The sequence below is a fragment of the Sordaria macrospora genome, chromosome 4 (genome assembly GCF_033870435.1).
Source record: "Sordaria macrospora chromosome 4, complete sequence".
NCBI classification, from domain to species: domain Eukaryota; kingdom Fungi; phylum Ascomycota; class Sordariomycetes; order Sordariales; family Sordariaceae; genus Sordaria; species Sordaria macrospora.
The window spans coordinates 4,043,363-4,070,916 of NC_089374.1; the positions used below are offsets into that span (position 1 = coordinate 4,043,363).

At 50.3% G+C, this 27,554-nt stretch overlaps 8 protein-coding genes and 1 non-coding gene across 9 annotated transcripts; 5 read left to right on the top strand and 4 right to left on the bottom strand.

Moving 5' to 3' along the window:
* The first annotated feature begins 4,130 nt into the window (after nt 1-4,130).
* On the top strand, nt 4,131-6,375 carry SMAC4_09756 (uncharacterized protein). Its single transcript, XM_003343604.2, has 3 exons — nt 4,131-5,060; nt 5,143-5,335; nt 5,441-6,375. Exons 1-3 carry the CDS (start codon nt 4,654-4,656, stop codon nt 6,002-6,004), a joined length of 1,164 nt encoding a protein of 387 aa, XP_003343652.2. The 5' UTR covers nt 4,131-4,653; the 3' UTR covers nt 6,005-6,375.
* A 1,348-nt stretch (nt 6,376-7,723) lies between these two features.
* SMAC4_13671 (uncharacterized protein) lies at nt 7,724-8,353 on the bottom strand (the record flags this gene model as incomplete). The annotated part of the gene is made up of 1 exon (XM_066091533.1): nt 7,724-8,353. The coding sequence occupies one exon, from the start codon at nt 8,351-8,353 to the stop codon at nt 7,724-7,726; it is 630 nt and encodes a 209-aa protein (XP_065946934.1).
* Nucleotides 8,354-10,792: 2,439 nt separating this feature from the next.
* SMAC4_13672 (uncharacterized protein) lies at nt 10,793-12,647 on the top strand (the record flags this gene model as incomplete). Its single annotated transcript, XM_066091534.1, has 2 exons — nt 10,793-11,941; nt 11,994-12,647. The coding sequence occupies 2 exons, from the start codon at nt 10,793-10,795 to the stop codon at nt 12,645-12,647; spliced, it is 1,803 nt and encodes a 600-aa protein (XP_065946935.1).
* Nucleotides 12,648-13,547: 900 nt separating this feature from the next.
* On the bottom strand, nt 13,548-14,279 carry SMAC4_13673 (uncharacterized protein; the record flags this gene model as incomplete). Its single annotated transcript, XM_066091535.1, has 1 exon — nt 13,548-14,279. The coding sequence occupies one exon, from the start codon at nt 14,277-14,279 to the stop codon at nt 13,956-13,958; it is 324 nt and encodes a 107-aa protein (XP_065946936.1). The 3' UTR covers nt 13,548-13,955.
* Nucleotides 14,280-17,985: 3,706 nt separating this feature from the next.
* SMAC4_02181 (uncharacterized protein) lies at nt 17,986-19,216 on the bottom strand (the record flags this gene model as incomplete). Its single annotated transcript, XM_003350420.2, has 1 exon — nt 17,986-19,216. Exon 1 carries the CDS (start codon nt 19,168-19,170, stop codon nt 17,986-17,988), a length of 1,185 nt encoding a protein of 394 aa, XP_003350468.1. The 5' UTR covers nt 19,171-19,216.
* Nucleotides 19,217-19,392: 176 nt separating this feature from the next.
* SMAC4_02180 (uncharacterized protein) lies at nt 19,393-21,452 on the top strand. The gene is made up of 4 exons (XM_003350419.2): nt 19,393-19,593; nt 19,692-20,079; nt 20,163-20,989; nt 21,059-21,452. Exons 2-4 carry the CDS (start codon nt 20,038-20,040, stop codon nt 21,189-21,191), a joined length of 1,002 nt encoding a protein of 333 aa, XP_003350467.1. The 5' UTR covers nt 19,393-19,593; nt 19,692-20,037; the 3' UTR covers nt 21,192-21,452.
* A 201-nt stretch (nt 21,453-21,653) lies between these two features.
* Nucleotides 21,654-22,730, top strand: SMAC4_02179 (uncharacterized protein; the record flags this gene model as incomplete). The annotated part of the gene is made up of 1 exon (XM_003350418.1): nt 21,654-22,730. The coding sequence occupies one exon, from the start codon at nt 21,654-21,656 to the stop codon at nt 22,728-22,730; it is 1,077 nt and encodes a 358-aa protein (XP_003350466.1).
* Nucleotides 22,731-23,224: 494 nt separating this feature from the next.
* SMAC4_13674 lies at nt 23,225-23,317 on the top strand. Its single transcript has 2 exons — nt 23,225-23,261; nt 23,283-23,317. It is a non-coding gene; the product is annotated as a tRNA-Asp (tRNA).
* A 207-nt stretch (nt 23,318-23,524) lies between these two features.
* SMAC4_02178 (uncharacterized protein) lies at nt 23,525-26,867 on the bottom strand. The gene is made up of 3 exons (XM_003350417.2): nt 25,411-26,867; nt 25,208-25,358; nt 23,525-25,155 (listed from the first exon to the last, which is right to left on the bottom strand). The coding sequence occupies exons 1-3, from the start codon at nt 26,500-26,502 to the stop codon at nt 23,972-23,974; spliced, it is 2,427 nt and encodes an 808-aa protein (XP_003350465.1). The 5' UTR covers nt 26,503-26,867; the 3' UTR covers nt 23,525-23,971.
* Between the last annotated feature and the right edge of the window lie 687 nt (nt 26,868-27,554).

Consider the following 27,554-nt stretch of genomic DNA (forward strand, 5'->3'; position numbering starts at 1 on the left):
CCTATTTACATGAGTGCTGTTTAATCGGGTCATCCCATTTACAGGTTTGGCTGTCACTAGTTGTCGCCTGTGGTCTGGGTATAAAACCCAGCTCTAGCATCGAGCCTTCCCTTTTAAGATTTCTTCCCTCTTCAGCTTCTTATTCTTAGTCCAAGTTAATTAAATTATACACAACGTGCCCTCTGGTTACGTCGTGACAATATTAGGAAATATATTATTAAATGAAATTAAATATAATATCTTCCTTTTTAAAAAAATAATACTTTTTTAACCTGCATGTCTTCAATAAGTTCCAATCAATTATTTAGAGTTTTCTCAACAATAATACGTAATCTGTTTACGTTGAATTAGGTATTGTTATTGCTTATTCCGGCTATTATAATTATTTTTGAATCTATTGTCTTCTTCTTTCCTTTCCAACTAGGTTTAGAAAGCGTAATTGAAATTAATACCAATATAATTATAATCTTTATTTCACCCTTTCTAACGGACTTGCGTAGCGTTAATAGTATTTTACCTTCGTCTTCCTACGTCCAGATAGTAGTTAAGAAATTAAGATACGACTTTTATAGGAATTATAAAGTAATTTAAAAATGAAATTAAATATACCCAATTAACGTCTTAACAAATTTTTATTTACTTCCTACTTAGAGGCGAACTAGAAGAATTAAAGGTATTAGAATATGTCATGGGGCTGGCGCCTAGGGGTGTTTGCCTGGCTTGAACTCTATGAAAGCCAGGCCTGCCCTCTGACTGGGTGCACTCCTGGGGTATGCCGCACGAACCACATTTTCGACCTTGGCGTTTCTAGCACCTTCGATATACGCACCTCTCTTGTGTATTTAGCTGTAAGCTCCATGCCATACTGGCACAGACTTCCCTTTTCCTCTTTGTCGAATATTATCACTTTCACCAAGGCCTACCTGTGTGTATACCTCGTAGAACCCTTACAGAATATTAAATAGTATTATTATCTAAATTATTAACTTTTTTAACCCGTTTCCAGGATAAGGTTTTCGCTTGTGACAAGGGTAGTGTTCTGGGCGGCCTAGCGTGGAGGTAGTACAGGCAGCAGTTGTGTCGTTGGCTGGAATACGCCAAAGACGCTAAGGATGCTGAGGGGATTCTAGGTAAGTCGTGCCGTTAAGGGAATAGACTTCCCGAAAGTGAGTGTGGCTTGGTTGCCTGAGGCATCAAGCCGTGTGGCAAGGCTTAGGGTTCAGCCGTGCGGCTCTTGGGGAGATTAGTGATGTTGTCGAATGTCCGTGTGACATTGCTAATAATAATTTCCCTATAATATAAAATTAAAGTTCCGGTTCTTCAAATATTCAAAAAGAGAAAAGAGAAATATCCGGGAATTAATTGTTGGAATTATTATTAAAACTACTTCTACTTTCAACTCTTAAAGGGGTACTCGGATCGCTACCAGTATATTAAATATTTTACATAGTTTTTATTTATCTTACGGAATAGTTTTATTGGTTGTCATTTTCTGCTTCTAAAAAAACTATTTAATTATTGTTAACGTGTGGCTAGTACTGTACCTTGTAACTGCCTTGTACTACCTTGTAGTATAGAAGGCTGGTTAAACTATTCCTTCTACGAAATCAGTTAACTCAGCTCCCACAGAACGTGCTAGAATATAGAAGTTTTGCCTCTATATTCTGGGATTCTCTAACTTGTTCAGCATTCCTTCTAGACTAATTGTTACGAACTTATGAGGATACACGGACCAACCATGGCTTTGGTAATACAACCGGCCTAAACGGGTTAGGCCGTGCCAGGCCGTGTCACACACCAAGCCAGGACGGACCAGAGAACGCATGCAGAACGCTCACGGTGAACGAAGTGCTCACGGCGAGCAGACGCTCACGGGGTGAGCAGGCACGCATTAGACAGACCTATGGGGCTCGACAAGAGCATCCGGAGACAGATATCTCGCAGAGGGCGAGCAGGTATAAAGGGGCTACGGGAAAACTCAGATTGTCAGATAGTTCGACAGTAGTCAATAGATCATTATCACCGAGACCAGTATTGCAGACATACTTGTTGTGAACTCTTTAGCTTCACGGAACAGCACTGATAGTCTTTACCTTCAACTATCCCACTTAGGCAGATCAGACTGCCGTTCGTCACACTAATTTGTCATCATAGAATGTACCAGAACTTTATAGATTCAGTTCATTCCTTTCATAGTATCGTGCTCCTACAAGCACTCCTATCAACTTACAGAAGCTTCTAAATACTCAACGTTCGTGTATATAAAAACCTCTTCTCTCTTTTAGTTAGTTACTTCTTAAGCAAGCAAGCACAATCAAAGCAATACAATATAGTTTACTCTTATAATGCAGAGTTCACTATAATAGTTGTTTCTCACAGTGCAGAGTTCTTTGTACTTGTAAGGGGTACAGCATAGTTGACACAGATGCTGGCCAAATGAATCGATAAGGTTCTACGAAGAGAGAAGGGGAGAAAAGGGCACCCTCTGGGCAGTCTGGCCGGCTGTCCTAAAAAGAGAGACGTGCGCGCGCACAGGCCAATGTTGCCTGCCGCGAGGGTAGAGCACTCGCCTGGCAAGATTGCCAGGCATTTCAGCCGCGGGCACTAGCCCCATGACAGTACTCTTCTGTCTTGACAGCAAAGTTCTCTCTAAGATCTCTTTTATAATATCCCTCTATTATATTTGCAACTACGCTGCTTTCTTCAGCACTGCTGTCGTACTTCCTACCGCTTCCGCTCCGCTCTACTACAAGTGCACAATTCACTGTAGCATTTCTATACTGGTGCTATTATTATAAGTTAGTTAAGGCATTGCAGCAAACAATTATTAATTATGAAAAATGAAAAAGAGATTAATAGAGTTTATATCACAGGGTTAGCCTATGATGTGGTTGCACTGCACTGACTGCACATATGCTATACTAGAGCTGGTGTCATGGTCCAGAGCTATGCACTCACGCACTGGCCACATGTTATGCAGTCACGTGCAGTCTCACGTGCGCGCGCACGGACTGGCCTGCTGAGCTCTCACGTATACAGCCAGTCCTCTACGCATACTTCCTTTCCTCTTCCTTATACAATAATTCATATTTTATTCTACCCTTAACAGTGCTCTCTCGTCTTATGATAGTCTACTTTACATACTGTCTAATCTCTCACAAAAACTTTATTTATAGAGTTAGTAAGTACGTTCTTATCTTTCTTCTAATATTATAAAAAAGGCTTCTATTAAACCCAAGTATATATAATACTATTAAGTAACGTATAATAATGAAAGAAGAGCCTTTCATTATAAATTTTGCCTTTTAAATAGAAGAAAGTTAATAGAATCCAAAAAGTTAAAAAGGGCTAATAATATTAACACAAAATAAACTCAAACTGAAAATAAATTAGTTTATAGATAAATAACAGTTTATAATTCTCTTTCGCAATTTCAATATACACTAAGATATATATTTATGTTATAGCAAAGAGGAAAGAATTGTAGTAAATAGCAATGATCCTATTTGGTAGGAGATTGAAAGATAAAAAAAAGAAGAAAAGTAGAATACAAAGAGTAGTTGTGACGCAAAGTCTATAATCTTGTGCGCTGTGGGTCTGGGACCCACTCTGACTAGTATGATGGCAGCCTTGCAGTTGTGCCTCTCGACTGCCATCACAACTATATAAGACTACTTGAGCGACCGAATTGCCAGCTTCGGTTACTTGTATCCTTTTGGAACATAGCCTAGTGATGTAGTGGTCCGCCAGCGCCGTGACAACTAGTGGCTGAGCCGCGCCGTCACAATTCAAATTTCTCTTGCGTCGCGCGAACATTGATGCGGGGTTGTTGCATACTTGCAACAATGCAAACTTGACGGATGTACTCGGTACGCTGTCTAAATATGCAACCCATTTCAGGGTTGGGGTTATACGTGTGAAAAAGCCCCACACGGGGGTCGCCTGGCCTTGGAATCCCGGTCATCTCGACACCTTTGCCCAGCGCGTAACTCGCGACGAGCCCCAGTTTCTTCAAGTTAATGGGTCTCCCCTTTGCCGCTGGCAACTCCCGTTACCTACGCAAGCAGGATCAAGAAAGCCAGTCACCCGCTTAGTAATCTGCCTCTGGAAATTCTACTGTACCTCGCTACGCTAGCTACACCGATGAAGTGATCGCTAATAGCCAGCTGCCCAAAAGCGACCCGTCTACTTTGAGAAAACGCATCCAAACGGGTGTCGGATATATCTCTAATTGGTATCGGAGATTTCTAGGAAACGATAACCCTTTTCACTGGCTTTTTGGGCGGTGTTATTACGGATAGGAGTTGGTGAGTTTCTCCCCTTGCAGGTTGCATACCAACTTGATCCTTGTCGTCCAAGGAGCAATTAGCCACGCGTGCTAGTGTTGAGCTGAAGAGCCGCTCATCGCCACCACAAATCAATAGTGCGTGCTTCCCATTCCAATAGTGACGAAGTCTTGGGAAATTGTAGATGTTCTAGGCCAGAACGTTCATGGTGGATTTTTACTCGTTATATACCAATGGAGGTCCGCGCAAGTTGTGTGTTGTAACTACCCTCCTACCTTAGTTGCTCCTTATATTTCTCGCCCATTATCTGTTCTCCGCTACCTACGCTCGTTTATTGTAAGAATCAGTTTTGGACGCCCTCCCGAAGATGAAGTTCGCTAGGCATGGAGTGTTGCCCGTCTTGGTTGGGGTTGCGGCGGCATCAAGATGTAAACCTCATCCTCCTTCGTCTTCTACCTTGATCACCCCGACCATCAGCTCGGTTCCGGCCAGCTCTGTCTTGACCAACTCAGCTCCGGCCAGCTCTGTCCTGTCCAGCTCGTCGATTCTCTCCAGCTCGATCCCCTCTAGCTCGTTGGTTCCCACGTGCGGCGGCGGTCAGTGTCTTGCCGCCATCACCGCAGTCCCTAGCATTGGCGATGCCTTTTGCTCATCATGGCTATCCTGGACTCCTGCCACCACCGTCGTCACCGAAGTTGAGACGGTCACTTCGACCCACAACAACTTGGAGACCGTGACGGCTGTGGTTACCTTGACGATGGCAACAGTCACCGAGTAAGTCTCTTGTGTTTTGTGACCCTATTCCATGCGCACGCACTCCTCTCTGTTGTTACCTGAAACTGACTCCCGTATCAAGAACCGCTGGCACGACCACCTTGTTCCAAAAGCGCCAGCTGCCCTCTGCCGATCCAGCCGAGTCCATCTTCTCCGAATGCGATTCTGCCTCGGCGAGTGTTAGCAGCGCTTGCAGCTGCCATCTCGCTGGGTCTACCACCTCGACCGTGACTGTCACCGAAACAACCACCTCGACTGAGATTCCCGAATACACTGTACGTGCCAAGGTCCATACCTACCTTATCTCTCCCTCCCGTCTCTCTCCTCTTACATTCATCCACACAGCGTGCATACTAACATAACATGCAACCCCCATCAAGGGCACCCTGACCACGACCGAAACAACCAGCGTGATCCAAACCGTCTCCGCCGAAGCCACCCGCGTCGTCCCCCCGCAGCCCATCCTCAACTCGGGCCTCGAGTCCTACCTTACAACCGGGAACATCTCACCCTGGACCGACACTGTGTCCACCACGGGCGGCCAGTTGCAGATCATCAATGGCGTGAACCCGTGCGCGGGGGCCGGCGACTGCGCCGGTGGTTCGGTCGTCATCCGCGTCTACCCCCCGGCGGGCGGCGGCTACACGGCCATTCGGCAGACGTTCCTTGCCCGCCCCAACACGTCCTACAATTTTAGCTTCATGTACCGCTGCCTCAACTACAACAGCGCTGCTTACATGAGCGTCTGGTACGCCGGCCAGCTTGTGCCCAACGGCAACGTGCAGTGCAATACTCCCGGTTCGGCGTTCGCACATCCCAGAGTGGGCCCGTTTAAGACGGACGGAACGGGCGTGGGAGAGATCGAGGTAAGGTTCCATAACCCCGGTGGGTTGCCTTACTTGTACGTGTACGCGGATGCGTTTGAGGCGACCGTGGCTGTGTAGATGGTGAAGTTGAAGGGGTTCGGGTGTGAATAAATGTTCATTAGTGTTTATACACTGGAGGTACTCTTTGGAGGTAAATATAAGAACTTGAAGTGGTGTATCTTTTTCTTGTATAAACAGAGTTGGGGGATTATACCTTAGCTAGTGTAGACGTGGTGTTAGTAATTTAGTGTAGACACAAGGGCAACCTTCGTATACACTTTCAACAGAAGCTGACCAACGGAAACAAACGGCGTGATTGGAGACACCAGAACAGGAGTTGTGCAGGAGCGCACTCAAGAGATTTTTAGGCAGGTAGGACCTTGAAGGGAGGAGGAAGTACAGTTACCTTACCCAACCGCCTGATGTGAATCAGAAGTAGCGGCCGTGAGGACGATTTTCGAAGGTGAAGAGATTCATAATGTCACTTACCAACAAGCCGACAGAAATCCAGAAAAAGTCAATGGCAATTGTTGAACACGTCTAATGACGTTAGCTCTGGTCACTTTGGAATCCTGGCACGGATCCCTTATTCTAGGACGATTTCAGAAATATAATGACGCCTTTTACCCTCAAAAACATAGCCTGAGGGAGAGTAGGGTAGTAATAGAGCTCTCAAGATGACCTACGAAGAGGTTGTAAGTTTACCACAGAAACAGAGTCAGAGTGTCCTTATAGCATTCGAAGTTGAAGTATCGTAAAAAAAAGACCATCGATATTCTGTATAACATCTCATTGGTCAGCCCTAGTTGTGGACCCATGTACCGGTGTCTTGGTTCGGGATTTCGGCTTCCCGTTTCCTGCCAATCCCGCACTGCAGTCTTCCATCCGTAAAGGTACCTCTACGCACGTGGAGTGATTGATACGAGATGAAAGAACCAAAACGTGCTGCTTACATGCCGCTCTGGTCTACCTCTACCCCTTCTGAGTTACCTACAGCCCGTGAGGTTTCGCAGCTGCGCGTCTGGCGTCTGTCCCATTTTCCCTTTTCCATCAATTATGACAATAACGGACTCTCTTGCAACCCGAGCAACGATAAACAGCAACAACAGCCAGACCAGCCTCCTTCTGTTCCAGGAGGAATACCACTTGCATTTTTGATCATCGACGGCATTTTTCCTCTGGATTTCATCCTTCGGCCATCCACAAGCAGGAGCCACTGGCCCTGCAAGCACAACCTCTGCGGCACTCGGCAACCACTTACTATGGTTTTTTCACGCAACTCCTACCAGAAACAACCCCACAAATGCGACCAAGGTTGGACCTAAGAGGGTGTAGTAAGTGGGTGGTGAGAAGCGTTGTGGGTGGTTGTGACAAGGGCAGTGTTCTGGGCTTGGAACAGTAGTTCAATTCCGCTGATAAACTACTTTGGTCTCGAAGGCCTTGTTGATCTTCTCAACCTCCAGGAGAAGGTTGGGCTTCCAGGCCTTCTTATGCCAAAGGGAATCGGTACGTACTTGAGGTACGTATCAAGCCTTGTGTTACGATCCAATCGTTGAGCCTCATGTATCTAGATAGAATTGACCAATCAGATAGGTCCCGAGGTCCCGAGTTTACGGGACTACGGGACGGGGCTGAAGACCAGTATATCAGAAGGCCTCCCGGCCTTCGTTATTATGCTTCTTCAGCAAGCAATAGCTTTCACAATCAACCAGTACCTTTTGGCTACTACTACCGTTGTCCTACATCCCAGCAATATACTCCTGTGCTTGTAACGGTTCGTCACACGTTGCTTGCTCATCAATTTGCACACCAGTATTCTGGGATTTGCTGTAGTTCGTCGTTAGGCTGGATAGAGACCCCCAACCGGTAGTCTGCATAAGACTCTGGCTTGTTCGCGGCCCACCATGCTTTGAAATCCGTACGCGTCTCTCTCTTAGCAAGTCGCCTTGAATGCGAAAGGGTAGCCAAGCCTTCATTGACTACCTCTCCCCCTTCCGCTCCGGCCTTAGCGAGCTCGTCAGCAATCTCGTTGCCCGTGATGCCCTTGTGGCCAGGAACCCAGCGGACGTTTACCAGACTGGGGCCATAGCCCTTTCGGATGGCGCGGAAATCGAGGAAAGCCGCTTGTGACGACGCAGCTGGGGTTCCTCGGAGTCCTCTAATGACGGACGTGTTATCAAGGCATATCGTAATGCGTGGCCGGGCCTGTGCCCCCGGGAAGAGCGCCACAGCGGCCTTGAGACCATGCCGCGCGCCTTCCGCTTCCGCATCGAAAACTTCCGCTTGTTCTAACTGACCGCATCCGCGGCCGAGTTCTGTCTGTCCTTGGAAGATTACGTAGCCAAAGCCTACGCACTCGCCCTCTGGTCTTTCTTCGGCGTCGGGGTCCTCCGCGTGCGCTGGGAGGCCCATCTGCTTAGCTATCATAGAGCCGTCGGTGTAAACGACGATCTCCGAGGGATCTAGTTGGAGAAGCCATTTTCTGAAATCCTTGGCAGCCCTGTCCTTAGACGTGGGCGCTGGATCTTTGTGAGTGTCTCCGTTATAGACGGGCGGCTGTAGAACCGGCCGCGGGAAAGCAAGGCGAGCTGTGCAGCCGTTTGTAGCGTTGTAGGGCTAGATCTTTTACACGGGTAACACCAAGATTGCACTCGGTCAGAAGACCATTCCTGATTGGTTCTTCGTACTCTTCGGCCCAGTTATGTGTATGCAGATGAGAGCGTGGCAAGGGAATCTCTCGCTTTTATCTTGTTGGATCACGGTTTAGTAATCCACTACGACAAACTAATTACAATAACCTCCTTCATATACCTGCCTTAACCTACCTTCTTCATCTGCCTTCATTAGCCTACCTCTTCCCTTCCATCCTGGCATATCATAACTATAGCGGTTGGCTTGCAACACACTGCCGGCGCAGCCGCCAACACCTTTGTAGACGAGTCGATTGGCGGAGAGAGCTGCATGCCAGGGCTGCAAAACAGGGTGACGGCGGCGTTGAGAGCAACAAGCCAACCACAGCTCTAGGATCAGAAGCCGGCAGCTAGGGTGGGATGGCCTTAAGCCTGGGTTGGGCTGGGGACGATGGCCTGAAAATGAAGCCTCATCGATTGACAACTGTCGAGGTGTTTGGTCAATTGAGTGCCCACCCGCCAACCGCCTGAACTTGGGACATGGTCAAACCAAACCGCAGACCAGATTACCACAGTGAGGCCGGGTTCCATTGCCGCGTATTTTGGAGCTGAACTTTTCTCCAGAGCGGGAAGGTGAAGACAAGTGGAATGGTTTGAGATTGTGTTGTGAGTGTTTGACGTGTGCAGTCTCGAGAACCAGAGACACTGAAAGCTCTGAAAAGTGAGGGCGTTGTTTCCCAGAAATCATTGGCCCCCGCAACCCGAACCATTTTGTCATGGACCATCCACATTGCGGCCCGTTCCTCCATTTCCCACCATCCTCAACATGGACTCCTGGCTTCCATGCCATGATTGAATGACTACCCGGGCGGTTAACCAATCATTTGGGTCTGCCACAGTTCGAATGATCCCCTTCTTTGGCTTCACAGCCACCACGGACTGGGTGCACTATGGCACTCACACGTCCAAGCAGGCCATTTATCACCAGTCCTTGTTCCCGTCACCTCGAAATTCCGCTAGTAGGGGTAGAATGTAGGTTTTTTTTGGGCGATGCCTCGATTCACCGTATGATCCCCCCTAGCCTATGCCAGAAACCATATGCTAACTGCTCTAGACTATTTCACAGTTACCAATGAAATGTTGATATCACCTTGGAGGTATATTGTGGCTCGGCGTGTTGTGGGGGCAGGCGTCGCATTCAGGTTTCCCCGAAAGGATATCTTCACACTACCAATGGCACATGCGATTGGTGGCCGACCCACGCCAGACTGGGAATTTGGGCATTAATAGGTAGTGTCCATTGGGTATCTTGACACCTAGGCTGATCTGGAAGGCCAGACGTCAACAGCTGATGCCGTAAATGTGCACATTTCGCTAGCACATCCGCTATCCCATAGCTTTGAGACCACCTTTGGTTGGGAATGAGTCTTTTGAGCTGCAAACCAGAGTTTGGGGACCTTTGAGATTTTGGTCGGCTAACCAGTTGGTCAACACTCATCTTTTCGTTCCGTTCTGTCAACCCCTCGCTTTCTCCCTGAACATTGCAAGACGATCAACTCCTTTAATTCCACACATTTGATCTTGTAAGCGAGCATTATACACACCCCGAAGCTCAATCCTTGCAACATGAAAGGTCCCGGTCTTTCTACAATTCTGGTTCGGGTTTCTCCAATGCCAATACCGGCCAGGGGGCTCAGTATAACAACAACGCCGCCGGGCCGCAATACAACTACAACTACTATGGATGTAGGTTTCCACCACGGGTGATGATGGTATGGGCTTGTGCTAACATCCAACAGCATGGAAGCGGCTGCAGGACAAGTTTCACGAGGATTACCTCTGTCTGGCAAAATTGTGGTCCGGAGACCCGCGAGACCCGCACGTCGAAAAGGAGCGGATTGAACTGGCGAAGGGCGGTCTGCTGGCTGATGCTTACCGTTGGGTCTTCGACAACCCCGACTTCAACCGATGGCGCCAGCTGCGGGAGAATCGCCTGCTCTGGATCAAGGGAGATCCAGGCAAGGGCAAGACCATGTTACTATGCGGTATCATCGACGAGCTAGAGCGGCGTGTGATGGCTGACGGCGGCAACTTGGCATATTTCTTCTGCCAAGCTACCGACTCGCGCATCAATAACGCAACTGCCGTGCTACGAGGCTTAATCTACCTGCTTGCCCACCGGCAACCACGCCTGCTCTCACATTTACCGGAGAACACATACCCCTCCGATGACGCAATGGCATGGATCGTCCTGTCTAAGGTTTTATACGAGATGCTAGAAGACCCGAACTTGAAGGTCACCTATCTGGTAATTGATGCTCTGGACGAATGTGTGACAGACCAACCGCAGCTTCTCAAGTTGATCGTCCAGATATCATCTGTGTCTGCTCGTGTCAAGTGGCTTGTATCTAGTCGAAACTGGGTGCAGATCGAAGAACAGTTGGCGATCGTCGCGCAGCAGTCCAGACTCAGCCTCGAGCTAAACGCCGAATCCGTCACCACTGCCGTCAGTGCATATATCCGCCACAAAGGCCTTCACTTGTCGCAGCAGAAACAGTACGACAGCACAATGCAGACGGTTGTACATGACTATCTCTCTTCCAACGCGAATGGGACTTTTCTTTGGGTGGCCTTGGTCTGCCAAGTACTTGCAGACCCGAGCGTTCGGAGGTGGGAGACACTTACAAAATTACGGGCATTCCCCCCCGGGTTGGATTCCTTGTATGCGCGGATGATAGAGCAGATTATTAAGTCCGATTATGCGGATTTGTGCAGGCAAATTCTTGCCGTCTCCTCTATCGTTCACCGACCCATTAGCCTTCAAGAACTGACCACTCTCGTCAAGATGTCAGACGATGTCTCATATGATCCGCAGTCCCTGGAAGAGCTTATAGGGCTTTGCGGCTCGTTTTTGACTCTTCGAGACCAGACTGTTTATTTTGTCCACCAATCAGTCAAGGACTTTCTATTGGGCAATGCTTCTGATAAAGCTGGCAACCAAGCTTCTCAAAAGGCGTTTAAGTGGGTTTTTCCTTTTGGGAAAGAAGATGTGAACTACACCATCTTCTCAAGGTCACTTGATGCCATGTCTACAACACTGCGACGCGACATATACAGCTTGACCGCACCGGGATTTCCGAGCGACAAGGTCCAAGTACCGAATCCGGACCCGCTAGCGACGGTGCGGTACTCGTGCGTCTACTGGGTTGATCACTTGTGTGACTCGGTTTCTGACACGGACACAAAACGGCATGATCCTTTACGGGCTGAAGAGGTTGTCCATACATTTTTGGAGACGAAGTACCTTTACTGGCTGGAAGCTCTAAGTCTACTCCAAGCCATACCTGCGGGCGTTGTTGCTATTAGAAAGCTCGAGGGCCTGCTAGTGAGTACAAGTCTAACTCCGCACTAGAAACTTGGTCTAACTAAAGATATAGGGAGGTAACAATCCATCGCAGTTATCAAAGCTTGTTTGGGATGCTTACCGGTTTGCTCTATCAAATAATTCAATAATAGAGCAAGCTCCACTGCAAGCATACATCTCAGCGCTTGTATTTGCTCCAAGCGGTAGTTTGATAAAGAGGAATTTCAGGGCAGAAGAACCTGAATGGATTCGAACGAAGCCGGCTGTAGAATTGGATTGGAATGCCTGCCTCCAAACCCTAGAAGGCCATAGCAGCTGCGTTAATTCCGTGGCCTTCTCGCCTGATGGCCAGCGGCTTGCGTCCGGTTCGTGGGACAACACGATCAAGATCTGGGATTCGGCATCAAGGAGCTGCCTCCAAGCGATTTCTACTAGTACTCTGATAACCGATATCTCGTTTGACCCTACCAGTCGCTACCTACTTACCAATATTGGACGTATTAACATGGTTACAGAAACTACCGAAAGCCAAGTTGTACTAGAAATCCCAGAGAGCCATGGCTATGGCTTGGGAGAGGATAGGCCTTGGATTACCTGCAACAGCCAGAACGTACTTTGGTTACCACCAAATTACCGACCGTCTAGTTGTTATGTCCGGGGACAGACGATATCTTTCATTTGCGCATCGGGATTGATTTGGTTTATTGGCGTCTCGCAAGACATATAATGTATTTTATGCCATTCTTAATTTCTTTCTCTTTATTTCTTTTTTCTGTTGAAGCCATCACATTCTTTGGCGTTTCTGTCTAAGTGGATACGATCCACACATAGCTACCCTGTATATAAACCACGTCGGACTCCGTCCTCCCTGTTCTCTCTCTCTCTCTCTCTTTTAACCTAATTAATACACGAAATTCACTCTTACACTCAATGCCACTTGTGGTGTATCATTCCGTTACCTCCAACATTTTCTATGCCACCAGAAGGGTTTAGGAGGACGCTAAATTTATAGGAATTTTGTAGATTCTGGTATCTTCTGCTGTTGTCAAGATGACGTATTTCAAGGCTATTCCATCCTTTGACTCTCCTTTTGCAGGTGCCTGTGCAGTCCAGATGCCACGGGATTAACCCGTGACTGCCCAGTTATCACCGGGTTAGCCTGTGACATTGTCGCACTGCACGTCCGCGCACACGGACTGGCCTGTCTGGGCTCTCGCCCATATAGCCAGTCCTCCTCTTTTTCTCTCCTTCGCACAACAACGCATATCTCACTATACCCCTAATGGTGCCCTCTCGCCCCGTGATATGAGGGGAACCTCGTGATGATGCTCAGCGCTATCGGCAGTTCCAGGGTTGGCTCGGTTAGCTTGATGGCGCGAGAGGGGTTCGGGTAAGTTGTGCCAGTGGCTAGAGTCTGACCGAGGTGAGTTTCGCGGCCGGAGGCCGCCAGTCAACTTACCGTGGAGCAGGGGGAAGAGATCCTGTTCATTCGTGAGATCGTGAGATAAAGTATCGGACCAGTCGGTAGCGTGCCTCACTTGAGTATAATCCATGCTCTATGTGCTTTGTGACATGCCCGTCCAAGACTTTCCACCACCATCACCGCACGCCGCCCTCATCATCGCCTGCATCATGTCCTTGAACAGCTCCGTCTTGACCTCTGCTACCAATTCCCGTCCCAATTCGGCCATCAGTTCCTCCTTGATCTCCCGCCGCATCTCCTCCATTAAGTCGTCCCCGCATGTCGGCCCACAACTGCGACTGCTGCTCCTCCGTCTTCTCCATCACAAGCTCCCGCGCCTTGCCAAACAATTTGTCTTCCAATTCCCATCGCACATCATCCATGTCCTGGTCGAATTTACCCTCCACATGACCGATGATGTGCTCCGCTTCCTCAGTATCGTATCGACATAGAGTGTGATCGCATGTCGGTCATGCCCTTGCTCCGGAAGCACCTTCTCGGTTCTTTCTGACAGCAAGGTCTAGATCAAAATTAACCGCCCGTTCTATCGCCTTTCTCCCTATCTGTTGTAATCTATAGCTCGCAGATGGCCTGATCATAAGCTACTATGATAGGCTTGTAGAGTTGGTCTGACTCTCCTGCAGGGGTTCCAATGTTTACACTTGCATCTTTGTCGTAAGGAAAAAGAATCTTCCTGATCTTGATACAAAGCGGTTCCAAAACTTTAAGCTTCTCTGAAAACTCCTCCAGCACTATTTCAAAATTAACGGACACGTCGCCTTTCTTATTCATAGCAATCTGACTGAACCTTCCGATCTCCCATCGTTGAAAAACGGTCTCCTGAGGCGCCTTCTTGTTGCCAGAAAATCCGTTATGCCATGGTTGGCCCCCAGACATCCAAAGAAGGACATAGAAAAACGATTCGAGGTTGTGACGATATGTGTGGTCGATGTTGTGCAATACTTCAATTGCCATGAACTGGACCGTGTCAGTTATTTGTCGCGCCCCGCTATGTCAAGGTCGATCAGCATGCCCTTGAAGCCATCTGCTGTTTCAGGGTCCGTGATGATGATTGTTTGGAGAGATATCGCGATGGAGAATATTGCCAGTGACGAAGAGAGATTGGTGCGCCTTGATCGCATCTCACATCGATTCTAGCAGTTGCTTGATGTCAGTAAACTCACTGATAATGCGACCAGCAGGTGAGATGACGAGGCAGGAATAGATCCGATCTTCCCATAGGTCCTCGCTTGGCGTAGATAGGGATGGTTTGGTCTTGCTTGTCGACGACGACGGCTGGGTGCTCAGCTTTCGAATTAGCTTCTGGCTATCGGATCGCTGCTTCTTGTTAGATCTGGATATAGTGTCGGTAGTGGCGTCAGACGACGATTTGCGCTTGTATCCCGATGTATTCGTGTTTGTTGAGGCCGAAGAAGGGTCGTCCCCCCCCGTTCAGAAACCGGTGAGCCGTTAGGAACTGCAGTCCCTTCCGTATCTCTGCAATGGTAGTGATTCGATGATGCGCTGCTATTCCAGCCACCTCTTTGACACCCTTTTCCTTTGCTTACGTTAGGTAGTCTACCTCCGCCGTCCGTTTACCCGATGCCCAAGCGAATTTGACAACGCTGTTGTTTTCGGTCGTATAACAAGTAGTTCCGCGATTTACGATGGCCTTCTGGCTATACATCGCCCTATTCAACCTGATCCTCATTGCTTGACCACCTGTGTCGGTCAGCGTAATATAGCGGTTTTTTCTTCCTCCCTTGATAACTCGCTCAATAAAGGTATCCCGGCCCATCGCCTCAGCATCCATCGTAGCATAGCTGACAAGAGCGCGCGCAAACATGTCCGCCTTTTTGTGAATATCAAAGGACCCAGAACTATAAGCCCCAGCCCGATCGAAGATCCAGAGCTCCATCTCGGAGGCGCAGAGAAGGAAGGCGTGGACGAATCGACGGGTCGGCTGGTCAGCGAATACCTTGCGCACGTAGCGGGTGAGTTGCAGGAAATCCGTCTTAAACCTGCGTTTCTCGTATGACTTCTTTTGCTCCCCAACAACCAGAATGTTCTTGTGATTATTAAGGATGCCCGCTTCTGTAGTTGACGCTTGGAAGAATATATCCATTTGGCCTTTCCATTCTTTAAACTGGTGGGCAGATGCGGTGGTATGGAGTTTGTTCGGCGCCCCAGCTAGGAAGCGCTTTTCCAGGGAGCAAACCCATTCCCAGACCGGCTTTTCATCAGGATTGGCCGGGAAGCCCGTCCGTTTCGTTCCGTTATGCGCTGTCTTGATCTTCTCCAACATTGTCTTCTGTTCGTTGCGCCAGCTTTCGGGTTTGAAGAACTTGTTCAAAAAAAACCCTACGTTGCGAAGGTGCAGTTTTTGATCTCGTGGAATAGTTCCCTTTCCACCATTTCGCGCGTTGCACCATCAGCAAGCCGATTCAAACTGGTCGCTCTCAAGGCCGCCAACTCTGCAGGGATCTTCCTGTTTCACACCCCTAACTAGCTCCTGGTGCCTGAATGGGACGGTCCACTCGGCGGCGGCGTTTATTATTGCCGGTAGGAGCGACATTTGCAGGCTTGGCTCTAATAAGGATTCGATACAAAGGAAGAGTGATGATGGGGTCGTCTGTTGGAGGCCGATGTGACCATGCATGTGCCGAGAGTCGAGGAAAACTCACCAAAAAAGGAGCTGGCCCGGGGTGGGCTTAGGTCCCCGTGGTGCCCCGCAGCGGCCCGCCGCGTCCCCGCAACCGTCTCATTCCACCACCAACCCCTAGAGATGACGCCTCAACGGAGATAACAGAGGAAGGCCAACACCATGGAACTTGTACTTGGTATTCGGAGGCAGTCTATGGGTGTTGCAGGTGGACCACCGCCTGGGCACTTCCAGACCGCCCACGTTTCCGCCGCGTCCGCGTTATTGCGTACGTCCCAGAAGCAATTGGAAGTGTGGGGATCCTCGAGGAGGGCTTTGAGGGTATTTCCGCCTTGCCGGGAGTGGTGAAAGCAGAGTCCGTGGGTTTGGACATCGACAATGCTTGTTAATTACGCGGGAAGGACGAGTACCGTCAGGAGGGTGAGGGTTCCATTGCGGCTGAGACTTTTGCCCTCAAGGTCCAGATAGAACGTGCTGGACGGAGGGATCGAGGAAAGGAAGACCCGGAGGGCAATTTTGTTGCGAAACTTTTCTTCAGACTCGAATGCTTGGTGTTAAAATCGAACTGGTTTAGGTCAGATGTCAGGGGCTTGGCACACCTGCAATGTCGGCCCTACCGACAATAATAAACGTTATTGGTATTCAATATATCAAGGTGACCTTCGTCTGAAATCGTCCGAGCAAATATCATAGTTTTGTTTCGAGGCCATCCGCAAAACTCCAGCCAAATGTGGGAATATCCAGTTTTCTACTCAGACGACGACCGGATTAGTATGGATGGACTTTGCTTCCGTGGGCAAGGAGCCATGCCCAGTCATGCTCGTGGATGGCGTGGCCGTGTACTTAACGGGACTGAAGCTCGTTCAGCCAATCGATTCTCTATAAAGGGGCGGCTGCGCTAGCAATAGTAAGACCAACCTGGAGGTGCAATCTCGGTGTTTCAGGACGGTCTACTTTTTTCGGCGATTCGATGATAAGTGTTGGGCCGCGTTCACGCTATGAGCAACACATGATTTCCACTGGCAATAGGCCTCGGTTTGCCCTCGGATTAAAGGGTTTGGTGGACAGTTAGGGCACTGCTCCTATTTTTGTATGCTAGATTCACCGATGTGGCACGTCTCATGCCCTACGGGAGGCGGAAGTAGACGTTAAAAATAACAACAACAACAACAACAACAAGGACGGTCTACTTTGCTCATAATCCGCCCAATTATATCAATCATTTTAGCGCCGGCTCCCCACTCACCGTAGTGCCTCCGTATTGAACGATTTGATACGGGAGGTGATTGTTCAGTTTTGTGACCCTATCACGCGATTAAAAGAAACCCGATTGATATCCTTCTCACTCCCATACACAAGCTTAGTGAGGGCCAGACTAGTAGTTGGGTCGGTGACGACCAGCGAATCCCTGGTGGTGTATGTTTTTTCTTGGCACTTTGCTTTTTGCTTTTTACTCTTCGTTTCGATCTGTCTCTTGTCGATCTTGATCAAAGTGTCTCTACCTACGTCGTCAGCTTTGAATTTTTATTTTCTTTCAGGGTTGTTTCTTTCTGTTAGGGTGGTTGGATGGTGCTAGTCAGGGCCCGCGTTATTATACAACCCGTCTTTCTGAGACTGTCGCTGCAGCCGTCATTCAGTTACTCGAATGTCATCCTCCTATTATCTAGAGCGTGATCTGTTGAAGATTTGTTCAGACTCCCGAATGATAGTTCAAATATGCGTCCAAACATACGATGGGCTCTCTCCAATCACTTCATAAATCCAAGCAACGCAAGTTCCCCAGAGAATTAAGGCACTGGGGGTATTGTAACAGTGTCTTAGACAGAGCAGCTACTTGATACTGCAGCCGACGTTGTCTATACTGAAAATGAAAGGTCAGTGCTTCATCGTGTATATACATACTATATCATTTACCTACAGCCTTCTTTCCTTACCACGCATCTATCGGCATCCATCCCTCCTCAAGTTCAGCACCTTAACCGCATTCCCGCCCATCACGCCCCTCACCTTCTTCCCCTCGTCGCTCTCCTCCCCATCCTCCGCTCCACCAAACGCCTTCCTCACCGCCGCCCCATTCCACGTCACACTCTCCCATTCGCCCTCCTCATCGCTCCCCAGCGGCGGAAAGAAAGGGTGATCAGTCCCAAACATCAACCTCTCATGCCCTTCCGGCCCGCTCGCCTGCACGGCCGCCTTCAGACCTACATCGCTATAAACCACCGCATCGAGAAAAATCTGACTACTCAACACCTCCCAGATCGTCTTCTTCGGCTTCGTCCCCGCAGCGTGCAAATGTCCATCATGCAAAATACAGCTCTCTATCCTGCCCGCCAGGAACGGCAAAGTCCCTCCGCTGTGCGCCAGCAACATGTTCAGCTGCGGAACCTGGTCAAACACCCCCGCGAGATACATCCTCGTGACAGCAATGGTCGTTTCCATCGGAAACCCGAGAGCCAGTGGCAATACGTGCCCGTAGTTTTCCGTGGCGCGAGGACCCCAGACTTCATTCGGCAGACCGTAATGCGGGTGCAAGAAAATCATCAATCTCGCATCCGCGAGAGCGTGGAAGATGGGGAGAAGATCGGGGTCATCCAGTCCCTTTCCTAAACCGGAGGTACCCAGTATGACGCCCCGGCAGTAAGGCAAACCAGCAACGTGCGCGATGGAGGAGAGGATAACCTCTTGCGAGGCGGTCAACGGTAAGGCAGCGAAGAAAAATAGCCGGCCGCATTTCTCTTCGCACATGCGGCTGAAATCGGCGTTGATGGACTCTGCGATGGGCCCCGCTTCATCTTCAGAAAGAAAATCGAGCCACGGGTTGGCGAGTGAGACGACGCTGATGTCGATTTGGTGCGTTTCCATGAAGTGCATCTTTTGGGTGAGCGAGGAGTAGTGCTTGGTTAGGGGACGGCCGGGGATGTTAAGGGGGGCTTCGCCTCGAGATTTGGCTGCTTCGGCTTCTTCGAGGATCGGAACCTCGGTGTCAAGAAGGATCAGGCGAGGGTCGGAGGAGCCGGGGAAGGAGCGCACGAGGGGGATGGTGGTGCGGGATTCGAGGATTTTGACGTATTCCGGGGGGTACATGTGGGTGTGGATGTCCACTACTTTGCCGTCGCCGAAGCCCATGGTGATGGATTGCGGGTGGTGGTGAGAGGGGAAGAACTGGGGTTGGAGTAAGATGGTTTGGGGTTCAATGAGGGGATCGTGAAGCTTGGAGATGGTCAAGCTTCAATGGTGGTGAGGAATGGGTGTGGTGTTGCGGAGTGAGGATGGTGTAGTGAGAAAACAACAAGACAAAAAAGGACAAGAGACAACAGTGCCTTTGTACAGTTGCTTGGCAACGGGAAATAAAACAATGACGAAGAGGCGTTACACTACGAAAAGAAAAGATGTTGTGTTACATATGGTAGCATAATACCCCGCCCCAATAATCTCCCCTTTCCCCCCGCATTCCGTCTTTATCGTAGCGTGAATGCAACAATGCAACAGAGAGGGGGCGAAGACAAACCTTATCGTGAGAAGAGAAGTGGGGATTTATAAGAACGACTTGTAAGCAGAAACACCCTTCTGGAAGGCGAGAAAAAACATCACTGCAACTGCATCTCCAATGTTCTGTCCACTGACATCAAAGCAAAACGATATCAAAGACCAATCGCGGGAGTGCTCAGTTGCCTGCCCGTTTCGGTCATGCTATCGTTACATGCAGCGACAGATCCCAGCTGGAACTAGCCCGACTTGAGTCTCGGAGTGCGATACACTTGCCCGCAATCCTCGCCGTGCCGCCGATAAACGTGATAGTATATCGGGTCAAGATCCGATAAAGAACATATGATGGAGTTCGTATCTCCGTGGTTCTCTTCTTCTCCTTGCTGCCCGTGTTGTTGTTCTGTTTAATTGCTTGTGATGCCCCGCCCGTGACAGCTTGTTGACTTTTGAACTGCTCGCGTGCTCAGTTCCCATATCGAAGAAAGCGATCCAAAGGTAGAGATCAAGATGGAAAAGGCTGCTGTTAACGAAGACGGACTCGTCATCCCGGTATGCTACACCTTGGGACACAGCCATTGCTACTCACCCCGGTGCCTGTCTGTCCATGGGGGTTAACTAACCCGTCGAAATAGCTCATCGACTTCTCCAAGTTCCTCGAGGGAGACGAGACCTTGAAGCTCGAGACGGCTAAGGCGATCCTTCATGGCTTCCAGACAGCCGGCTTCATCTATCTCAAGAACATACCCATCCAGCCTGACTTCCGCGAACATGTCTTCAACACCTCAGCCAAGTTTTTCAAGCTCCCCAAGGAGAAGAAGCTCGAGGTTGGCTGGACCACGCCCGAGGCCAACCGTGGCTACTCGGCCCCCGGCCGCGAGAAGGTGACACAACTGACCGACCCCGCCGAGATCGAGAAGATCCGATCAGCCGCCCCCGATATCAAGGAAAGCTTTGAGATCGGCCGTGAAGATGAGCCGGGCCACCCAAACCCATGGCCGGCGGAAGAAGACGAGCTCGTCGGGTTCAAGAGCACCATGACCAACTTCTTCGACGAGTGCAAGGCGCTGCACGTGGAAGTGATGCGTGCCATTGCCGTCGGCATGGGCATCGACGCCAACTACTTTGACAGCTTCGTCGACGTGGGCGATAACACCCTGCGCCTGCTGCACTACCCGGCCGTGAAGAGCGAGGTGTTCAAGATCAACCCGGGCCAGGTCCGCGCTGGCGAGCACACTGACTATGGCTCCATCACCCTGCTGTTCCAGGATTCGCGTGGTGGTCTGCAGGTGAAGAGTCCCAATGGACAGTTCATCGATGCAACACCGATTGAGAACACGGTTGTCGTCAACGCTGGCGATCTTCTGGCCAGATGGAGCAACGATACCATCAAGAGCACCGTCCATCGTGTTGTCGAGCCTCCCAAGACAGATGATGTTCACCCGCCCAGATACAGCATTGCGTAAGTGTTGCCTCTTGATGTCCCCAGGGGTCTTGAATGAGCTGCCATAGCTGACAGTGATATCTCCAGGTACTTCTGTAACCCCAATAACAAGAGTTACATTGAGGCCATCCCGGGCACGTACGCGGCCGAGTCGGAAAAGAAGTATGAGGGCATCCACAGTGGGCAGTACCTGGTGCAGAGGTTGGCTGCCACCTACTGAGGGTGCTGAGGGGATGCGCGTACATGGCGCGTCAGATTGAGCGGAGGGCGTTTGGAGCTTTGTTGAAACCTTTATCTTGTTATGTTAATCGAGTTAATTGAAATGATGAGTTACGAGTACTGCCAACCTGCGAGCAGTATTGGGCTGGTGGTGATAGGGAGGTCGCAAGAAGAAGAAACATGAAATAACGAGGGACCCATGAAATCGCGTAGGGCTGATGGTGCTAAAATGGGGCGCGTGTAATTACAGAGTGTTACGTTAATTACACGAGCCTGCCACTGCACAGCGGTTTTCTTCGGCCGGAAATTACCACTCAACGTCACCGGTTCATACACTGTCCATTTCTTCTTTCGCATTTGCTGCCATCCACCACCCAGCTCAAACCAATTCCCAAACCGACAATTAAAACCATCATCTGCGAAACCATATACCTCCAATCGCAACCCAAATATAACAAAGAAAATGCAAGGCGAAGAACTAATAAAGTACGCCTCCGACGCCGCGGCGCGCGGCGACGACCTCTTTACCCTACTGACCTCCGATACCACCCCAATCGACGCCACCTCCACCGAAGCCGACATCCGGCGCGCCTTCCGTCGCAAAGCCCTAACCGCGCATCCTGACAAAGCCGGCGATGCCTACGATCCATTACTCTACGAGCGGCTCGAGCGGGCGCGCGATGTGCTCCTCAACGCCGAGGCGCGTGTCGCCTACGACAACGGCATGCGCGCCATCCTGCAGAAGAAGGCGACGCTGGACGCCATGTCGGCGAAACGAAGAAGATTGGTAGAGGAGCTGCACGAGCGCGAGGAGGCGGCGAAGAAGCAGAAGATGGATGAGGCGAAGGGGAAGCAAGCAGTGGCGGCGGAGGTGGAGGCCATGGCGAGGAAGGGTAGGGCCAAATTGGAGGAGAGGAGGAGGCTGATGAGGGAGGCAGAGGAGAGGGAGCAGAGAGCGGCTGCGGCTGCGGCTGCGGCTACCGAGAAGCAAAAACAACAGAAAAAGGAGGAGGATGTGAAGATGGGCGGTACCGGCACCGATACTGAACAGCCTCCAGCAGCTGACGGCGTCAATGTCAGTGGCGGCGGAGATGATTACGACTCCAAAATCGCTGAGCTAGAACGCAAGCTCGAAGAGAAGCGACAGCGGAAAGCAGAGAAGGAGAAGCGGAAAGCGGACAAAAAAGCGGGCGCGGGCAAGGACGGCGAAAAGGACAAGGACAATCAAGACAAACCCCCCTTTACTTCCTCCACTTCCAATACGACACAAAAAGAGGAAGAGTCAAAGGCTGACGAAAACAAGGCAGCCCAGCCACCACAGCCAGCACCGGTACCGTTGTCGACGACGGCGACAACAGAAGGTACGGCTGCTGCTGCTGCTGCCCCCGGCGAGGCTCCCAAACCAGCAGTCGGGGGTGGTGGCTTCGCAGCTACCATGGCGAGGCTGAAGGCCGCTCAGGCGAAACGGGATGAAGAACGGAGGAAACAGGAGGAGTCTGAAGCTGCCGCGGCACAAGCAGCGCAGGCTCAGTCGTCGTAGTTCTCCTTGTCCGTCCCGTGTTTTTGCGAGCCCTCGGCCATTACAGTCCACGTTGTGGCGGTATCAACTGTCACTGTTCTTTGCGCATCATGATACCCAACTTGCCTTAATCAGTAATTTTGAGGAAGCTTAGAAGAACCAACATAGAGACAAGAGACTTCCCTAGACTTGAGTATGTGCTTTCTTTTGAATGCTCGCCAACCATCTCGTTACCAAGTGCCATCATTCCCATCTATGAAAATCCACAGCCGACCTCGCAGTATAAACAACTGCACCAAACATGTCTTATTCTCCCGCCAACCGGAAGAAGAAATCATGAAGACGCCTTTGCTCCAAACCTGTTCAGATGGTGTTGTTTCCCGAACATCTGCCGAAAAGTATAGGTATACTTACGCTGACCTTTAAAGGGTACGCCTTGAATGCCTAATATAAGTTTTATGTCTGTCGCACAGTTCCAACAACCAACTACGACAGCTGATTAACAGTTGTAACAATCTTCCGTAGTATAGTGGTCAGTATGTGAGCTTGTCAAGCTTGAACATCAGTTCGATTCGCTCGAGACCCGGGTTCAATTCCCGGCGGGAGAGACCATCAGTTCTTTTTATTTTTTTCCCGCATGACTCCACCCCGCGCCAGTCAGTCAGTATATCCTCGGTTGGATCTTTTCTCCCTTTTTGTGTCATTTTGGAGCTGGAAAAGTTCGTGGACCAACATCATGATGCTGTATGTAAAATACCTTCTGCCCCCGAGGTCATATCCTGGTCACAATTTCACTACCACCACCTACGAAGAGTTTTGTGTATGAACAGAAATAATATAATTCCAACGCCATCAGACTATGTCTTACATGCCCGTTGACCATGCCTTGAGTCCATCCAAAAATGATACTACAACCTGAACAAACATACATACAAATTCATTCCTAGATCAACGATATTGTGCAAAGGGGCCGTTATGTACATGATCCATCATCCATCATCAAGTTGCTTCTCGTAACGAATTATTTTCCCATTATGTATATACCACAAACTTTCCAAAAAAAAAAAATGTGTTCCCAGAGACGTTGGGTTCGACGTGGCCATCTCAATAGACACACTGCATACCAAACTCTCAACACCCAGGTAGCACTAAAATACCCCAAGCACAGAGAAAGGAAATGTACCTACCACTGGATATATCCTCCACTTTATTCCCTCTCACACCATCTCTCCATACCCCAAGCCTTAACGTATGTATGTAACTCACCGCCAAACACGATTCAACTCTCCAGCCAACCACTCCAACGGCTGCAACTGCATATTCCTGCCCACCCAAATAGCCAACCCGCCCAATACTCCCAAACTGCCCAGCACCTCCAGCGCAATGAGGCTCTTATACATCAACTCGTCAGCAATCTCCATCAAGCCCAGCGGATCCGTCTCCCTCTGCCTCTGCTTTTGTCTGTGCTGCTGATGTTGGTGCTGGTGCTGCCGATGACCGTGACCGTAAGCGTGATAACCAAACCCGAACAATCCCATTTCCTGCTGCTGCTGCCGATCGGCATTGCGTCCAGTATCGCCTCTCCTCCTGCTCGTACTTAGACTCCTGTTTGAGCCGCTCCTGTCTCTACTACTTCTGTCGCTGCCGCCGGTAGAAGCGATGGGAACGAGGGTTCCCTCAACGACGCACTCGCCGATTTTCTCTGTTAACCAAACTGCTCGTTCGTTGCGCGCCAGTGCTTCGTATTGAGCTCGTTCGTTGGCCAGGCTCTTCTGCAGCTCGGTGGCCCAGTTCGCTAGGCGCACTTGCGCCAGTCGTTCCTCGCGCTGAGTATGGTCGGTTATGCGGGCGAGAGCATAAGAAGAGGTGGCGCCAAGGGGACCACCGGATGTGCTGTACCTGCTGAGGAAGGATGATGCGGTGCCAGGGCGGGAGTGGCCGTTATTTGAGGAAGGGGATAGCGAAAAGACGCTGCTGGGCGATGTGGGTGATGGGACGGATGGTTTCTCGGGTACCAGTCCCTTGCGCCATTGGACGTACTTGCGGGCTGCGGAGTGGCGGAGCCAGGAGGCGCCGTCGGGACTGAAGACGCGTTCGACGAGCCGGGTGAGTTCTGATGGGACGAGAGGTTCGACGTAGTTTGTGCTCATAAGGAGACTTGCGTCCATCATGTCGTGGTCTGAGCCGGCGGCGCTGGAGATGGCGTATACACCCTGTGCTGCGGGGTCCGTGGGCGAAGGAGACAGGGTTGATGAGGAGGCTGTTTTCGAGGGTGTGATGGAGAAGGAAAAGGGGCGGATGTTTGCTTCTCGGAGTTGTGACTGGATTTGTTCTTTGCTGGCTGATATTTGCTCGGGTGACATAAGGTCGGCCTGGGACAAGAGGAAGATAATGTTGGTGAGAGGGCTAAGTTGGTTGAGGTAAGCTATATCAACAGGACGAAGCCCTAGAGGAAGTTTTAGTATCAGGTCTCATAGGTTTTGACTTGGGCCTCTTACTGTTTGAAACCAGGTAGAAAACAACATCAATCTGAACACCGCCTTCTCCACCCAGCATGTTCAACATATCTCCGTCATTTAGGGCATTAACGCTCATGCGCTGCATCTGGGATACGATATACTGCACCACGGGTGTGATGGTATCCATACTCTGGTCGTGAAAGTCAGCTTAATCCCGTCGGTCACAGATGGAGGCAACATACAGACGATCCACTCCCATAGCCAGGAGTATCGACAAAGCAAATATTACGGTCCAGCACGGTATCCTCCACACTCTTTCTGCGTTTCAGCACATTGAGGTCATCAATCTCGGACCACCACTGAGGGTATGGTTTTGTGCTGGCATAAACTTCGGTGATTTGACCTGTTCCATCCGAGCTTTGTCGCCTACTGCTTGGCCGTGAGCCACCTTTGGTTTGTTTTCCTTTTATATTCACGGAGCCCTTCAAGCTCGGTTGAGGTGACATTGGCGACGGGGTGATCGGGTCAACATGCACAATGTGTTTGCAAGACTGGACGATGGCCTTGATCAACGAAGTCTTTCCTACGCCACTGTCGCCAGCAACCAGGACCTTGAGCCGGCCCATGCTTTTCCCTTGGTCGGTAAAAGGTCGCCGGCTGGGCATCTTGATGCTTGGCATGATGAGCTGGGGAGCGCTACCGCTGTCCATCATAGTAGACCCGAGATGCTCATTTTCTTGTTCGGTGTCATTCTCATCGGCGTGGACGCTTGGCGCAATACTGGCCATGTCAAAGTCGTCGGAGAAGCAGATGGAATTGCGCCGCGAGGATGTGTCGCTTACGGCGGACGCAGGACCGGTGCTAAACATAAAGGGGCTAAAGGGTGCTTGGGATAAATCGTTGGAAGGGGTGGCAGAGGATGGCCTGGGATAAACAGCATCTTCGATAACGTGGTCCAAGGTGTCGAGTAGCTGGTTTGGGGTGTAACTCTTGTTCTGGTGTTTGGGCTGTGTTCTTGCGCTCCCGCTCCCGCTTGCGCCGACCTCCTTTTCTGGTTCTGGCGTGCTGTGATGATTGTGTCGATGATGAGAGAGACCCCTGGCTCGTCCGTGATGGGCTTCGGAACCCTCGACGACACCGTGAGCTTTCCTCTTGTTGTCGCGCAAGTGTCGGTGAGGGCCAGCGAATGATGATGTCTGGTTTCCCGTCAGAGGACCAACTGAAGATTCATCGCCAAAACAAAACGTCATTTGCGGCGCCGGTGGTAGACGTAAAGACGGGATATCATTGTCGGAGTCGCGAGGTCGCCCGGAGGTATCGTTGTTGGAGCGCATCGCGAAGAAAGCGATCTACATGCACAGGGTGTCGAGACTTGCGCTTGGAGGTCCACGTAGAGGGTAGCTATGGTATTTTATTACTTCAATCTCAAAGGGGCACGAAAGAGATGCCGAAAGACGGGACAAGCAGCAAACAGTGGTTGCTGTGGGAATACAAAGACAAAGATGCAGCGATAAACGGAGTAATAAAGATGGGGACCCGGAGACGAACGGAGAGACCAGTTGGTTCGCTGATATCACTGGATCGTCGTTTGGGTTTCACGCGCAGTCCGAGGTGACGGGGTGATGGGATGTGCAATGTGCGATGTGGTGATGACTGATGATGATGATGATGAGGAGGAGGAGGAGGGGCACCAAGTGCAGTGCCTTTAGGTGAACTTGGTGAGTGACGAGAGAACGGTCCAACTTCCATGTCGATATCATTCATTCGTTACCCCCTTCGACTGACCCCTATCCCGTCACTATCGGGCCCTGTAGCACCATGAACCAATGCAGGAGTGCTTGGAGCTTCTCCTTGTAAGTGCATACCGCTGACTGACCGTCCAATACCAGGCCCGGCACTCGATGTTTGCTGGAAGCCAGAGTCACTATCCGAGTGGAGCTGATAGTGATGACATCCATTTCCCGTCGTTCCCCGCCTTCCCAGAATGGATCGCCCTGAGCCGGTGGACCAGCTGACCCCATTTTGATAGGTGCTCCTGTGGGTCCATGGGATCACTCACACGCGGGCGCCCGCAACACCGCAGCGGTAAAAAGTCCCAAGACCAGCTAACCTAACCCCGCTTCCCCATTTCCGCCTTAACAAAAGTGGGCATTTCAGGAAGCTGCCGACGGTGGAGGTTTCGTTGCAGCATCCGTCGCATGGCATTGACCGTCGCACATCCAACTTCAAACCTTCCGATGACTTTGACGATCCTGCAAATGCCATGTTGCCATTGATGGCGCAAAGTAATGGAACCCGAAACTCCCGATATCGACTCATCCCGGACATTTCCCAACTTGAATGGCCTACTTCTCTAATCGACACATCATAAACGAGTAACCACAAC

Bases quoted from the DNA above. Each gene is read 5' to 3' on its own strand.
- SMAC4_09756 (XM_003343604.2), top strand. From the start codon at position 4,654: ATGAAGTTCGCTAGGCATGGAGTGTTGCCCGTCTTGGTTGGGGTTGCG. The intron at 5,061-5,142 runs GTAAGTCTCTTG...TCCCGTATCAAG, and splicing joins ACGATGGCAACAGTCACCGA to AACCGCTGGCACGACCACCT. The intron at 5,336-5,440 runs GTACGTGCCAAG...ACCCCCATCAAG, and splicing joins CTGAGATTCCCGAATACACT to GGCACCCTGACCACGACCGA.
- SMAC4_02180 (XM_003350419.2), top strand. From the start codon at position 20,038: ATGGAAAAGGCTGCTGTTAACGAAGACGGACTCGTCATCCCG. The intron at 20,080-20,162 runs GTATGCTACACC...CCGTCGAAATAG, and splicing joins AAGACGGACTCGTCATCCCG to CTCATCGACTTCTCCAAGTT. The intron at 20,990-21,058 runs GTAAGTGTTGCC...TGATATCTCCAG, and splicing joins CCGCCCAGATACAGCATTGC to GTACTTCTGTAACCCCAATA.
- SMAC4_02178 (XM_003350417.2), bottom strand. From the start codon at position 26,502: ATGCGCTCCAACAACGATACCTCCGGGCGACCTCGCGACTCCGACAAT. The intron at 25,359-25,410 runs GTATGTTGCCTC...TTTCACGACCAG, and splicing joins GCTATGGGAGTGGATCGTCT to AGTATGGATACCATCACACC. The intron at 25,156-25,207 runs GTAAGAGGCCCA...AACTTCCTCTAG, and splicing joins TTTCTACCTGGTTTCAAACA to GGCTTCGTCCTGTTGATATA.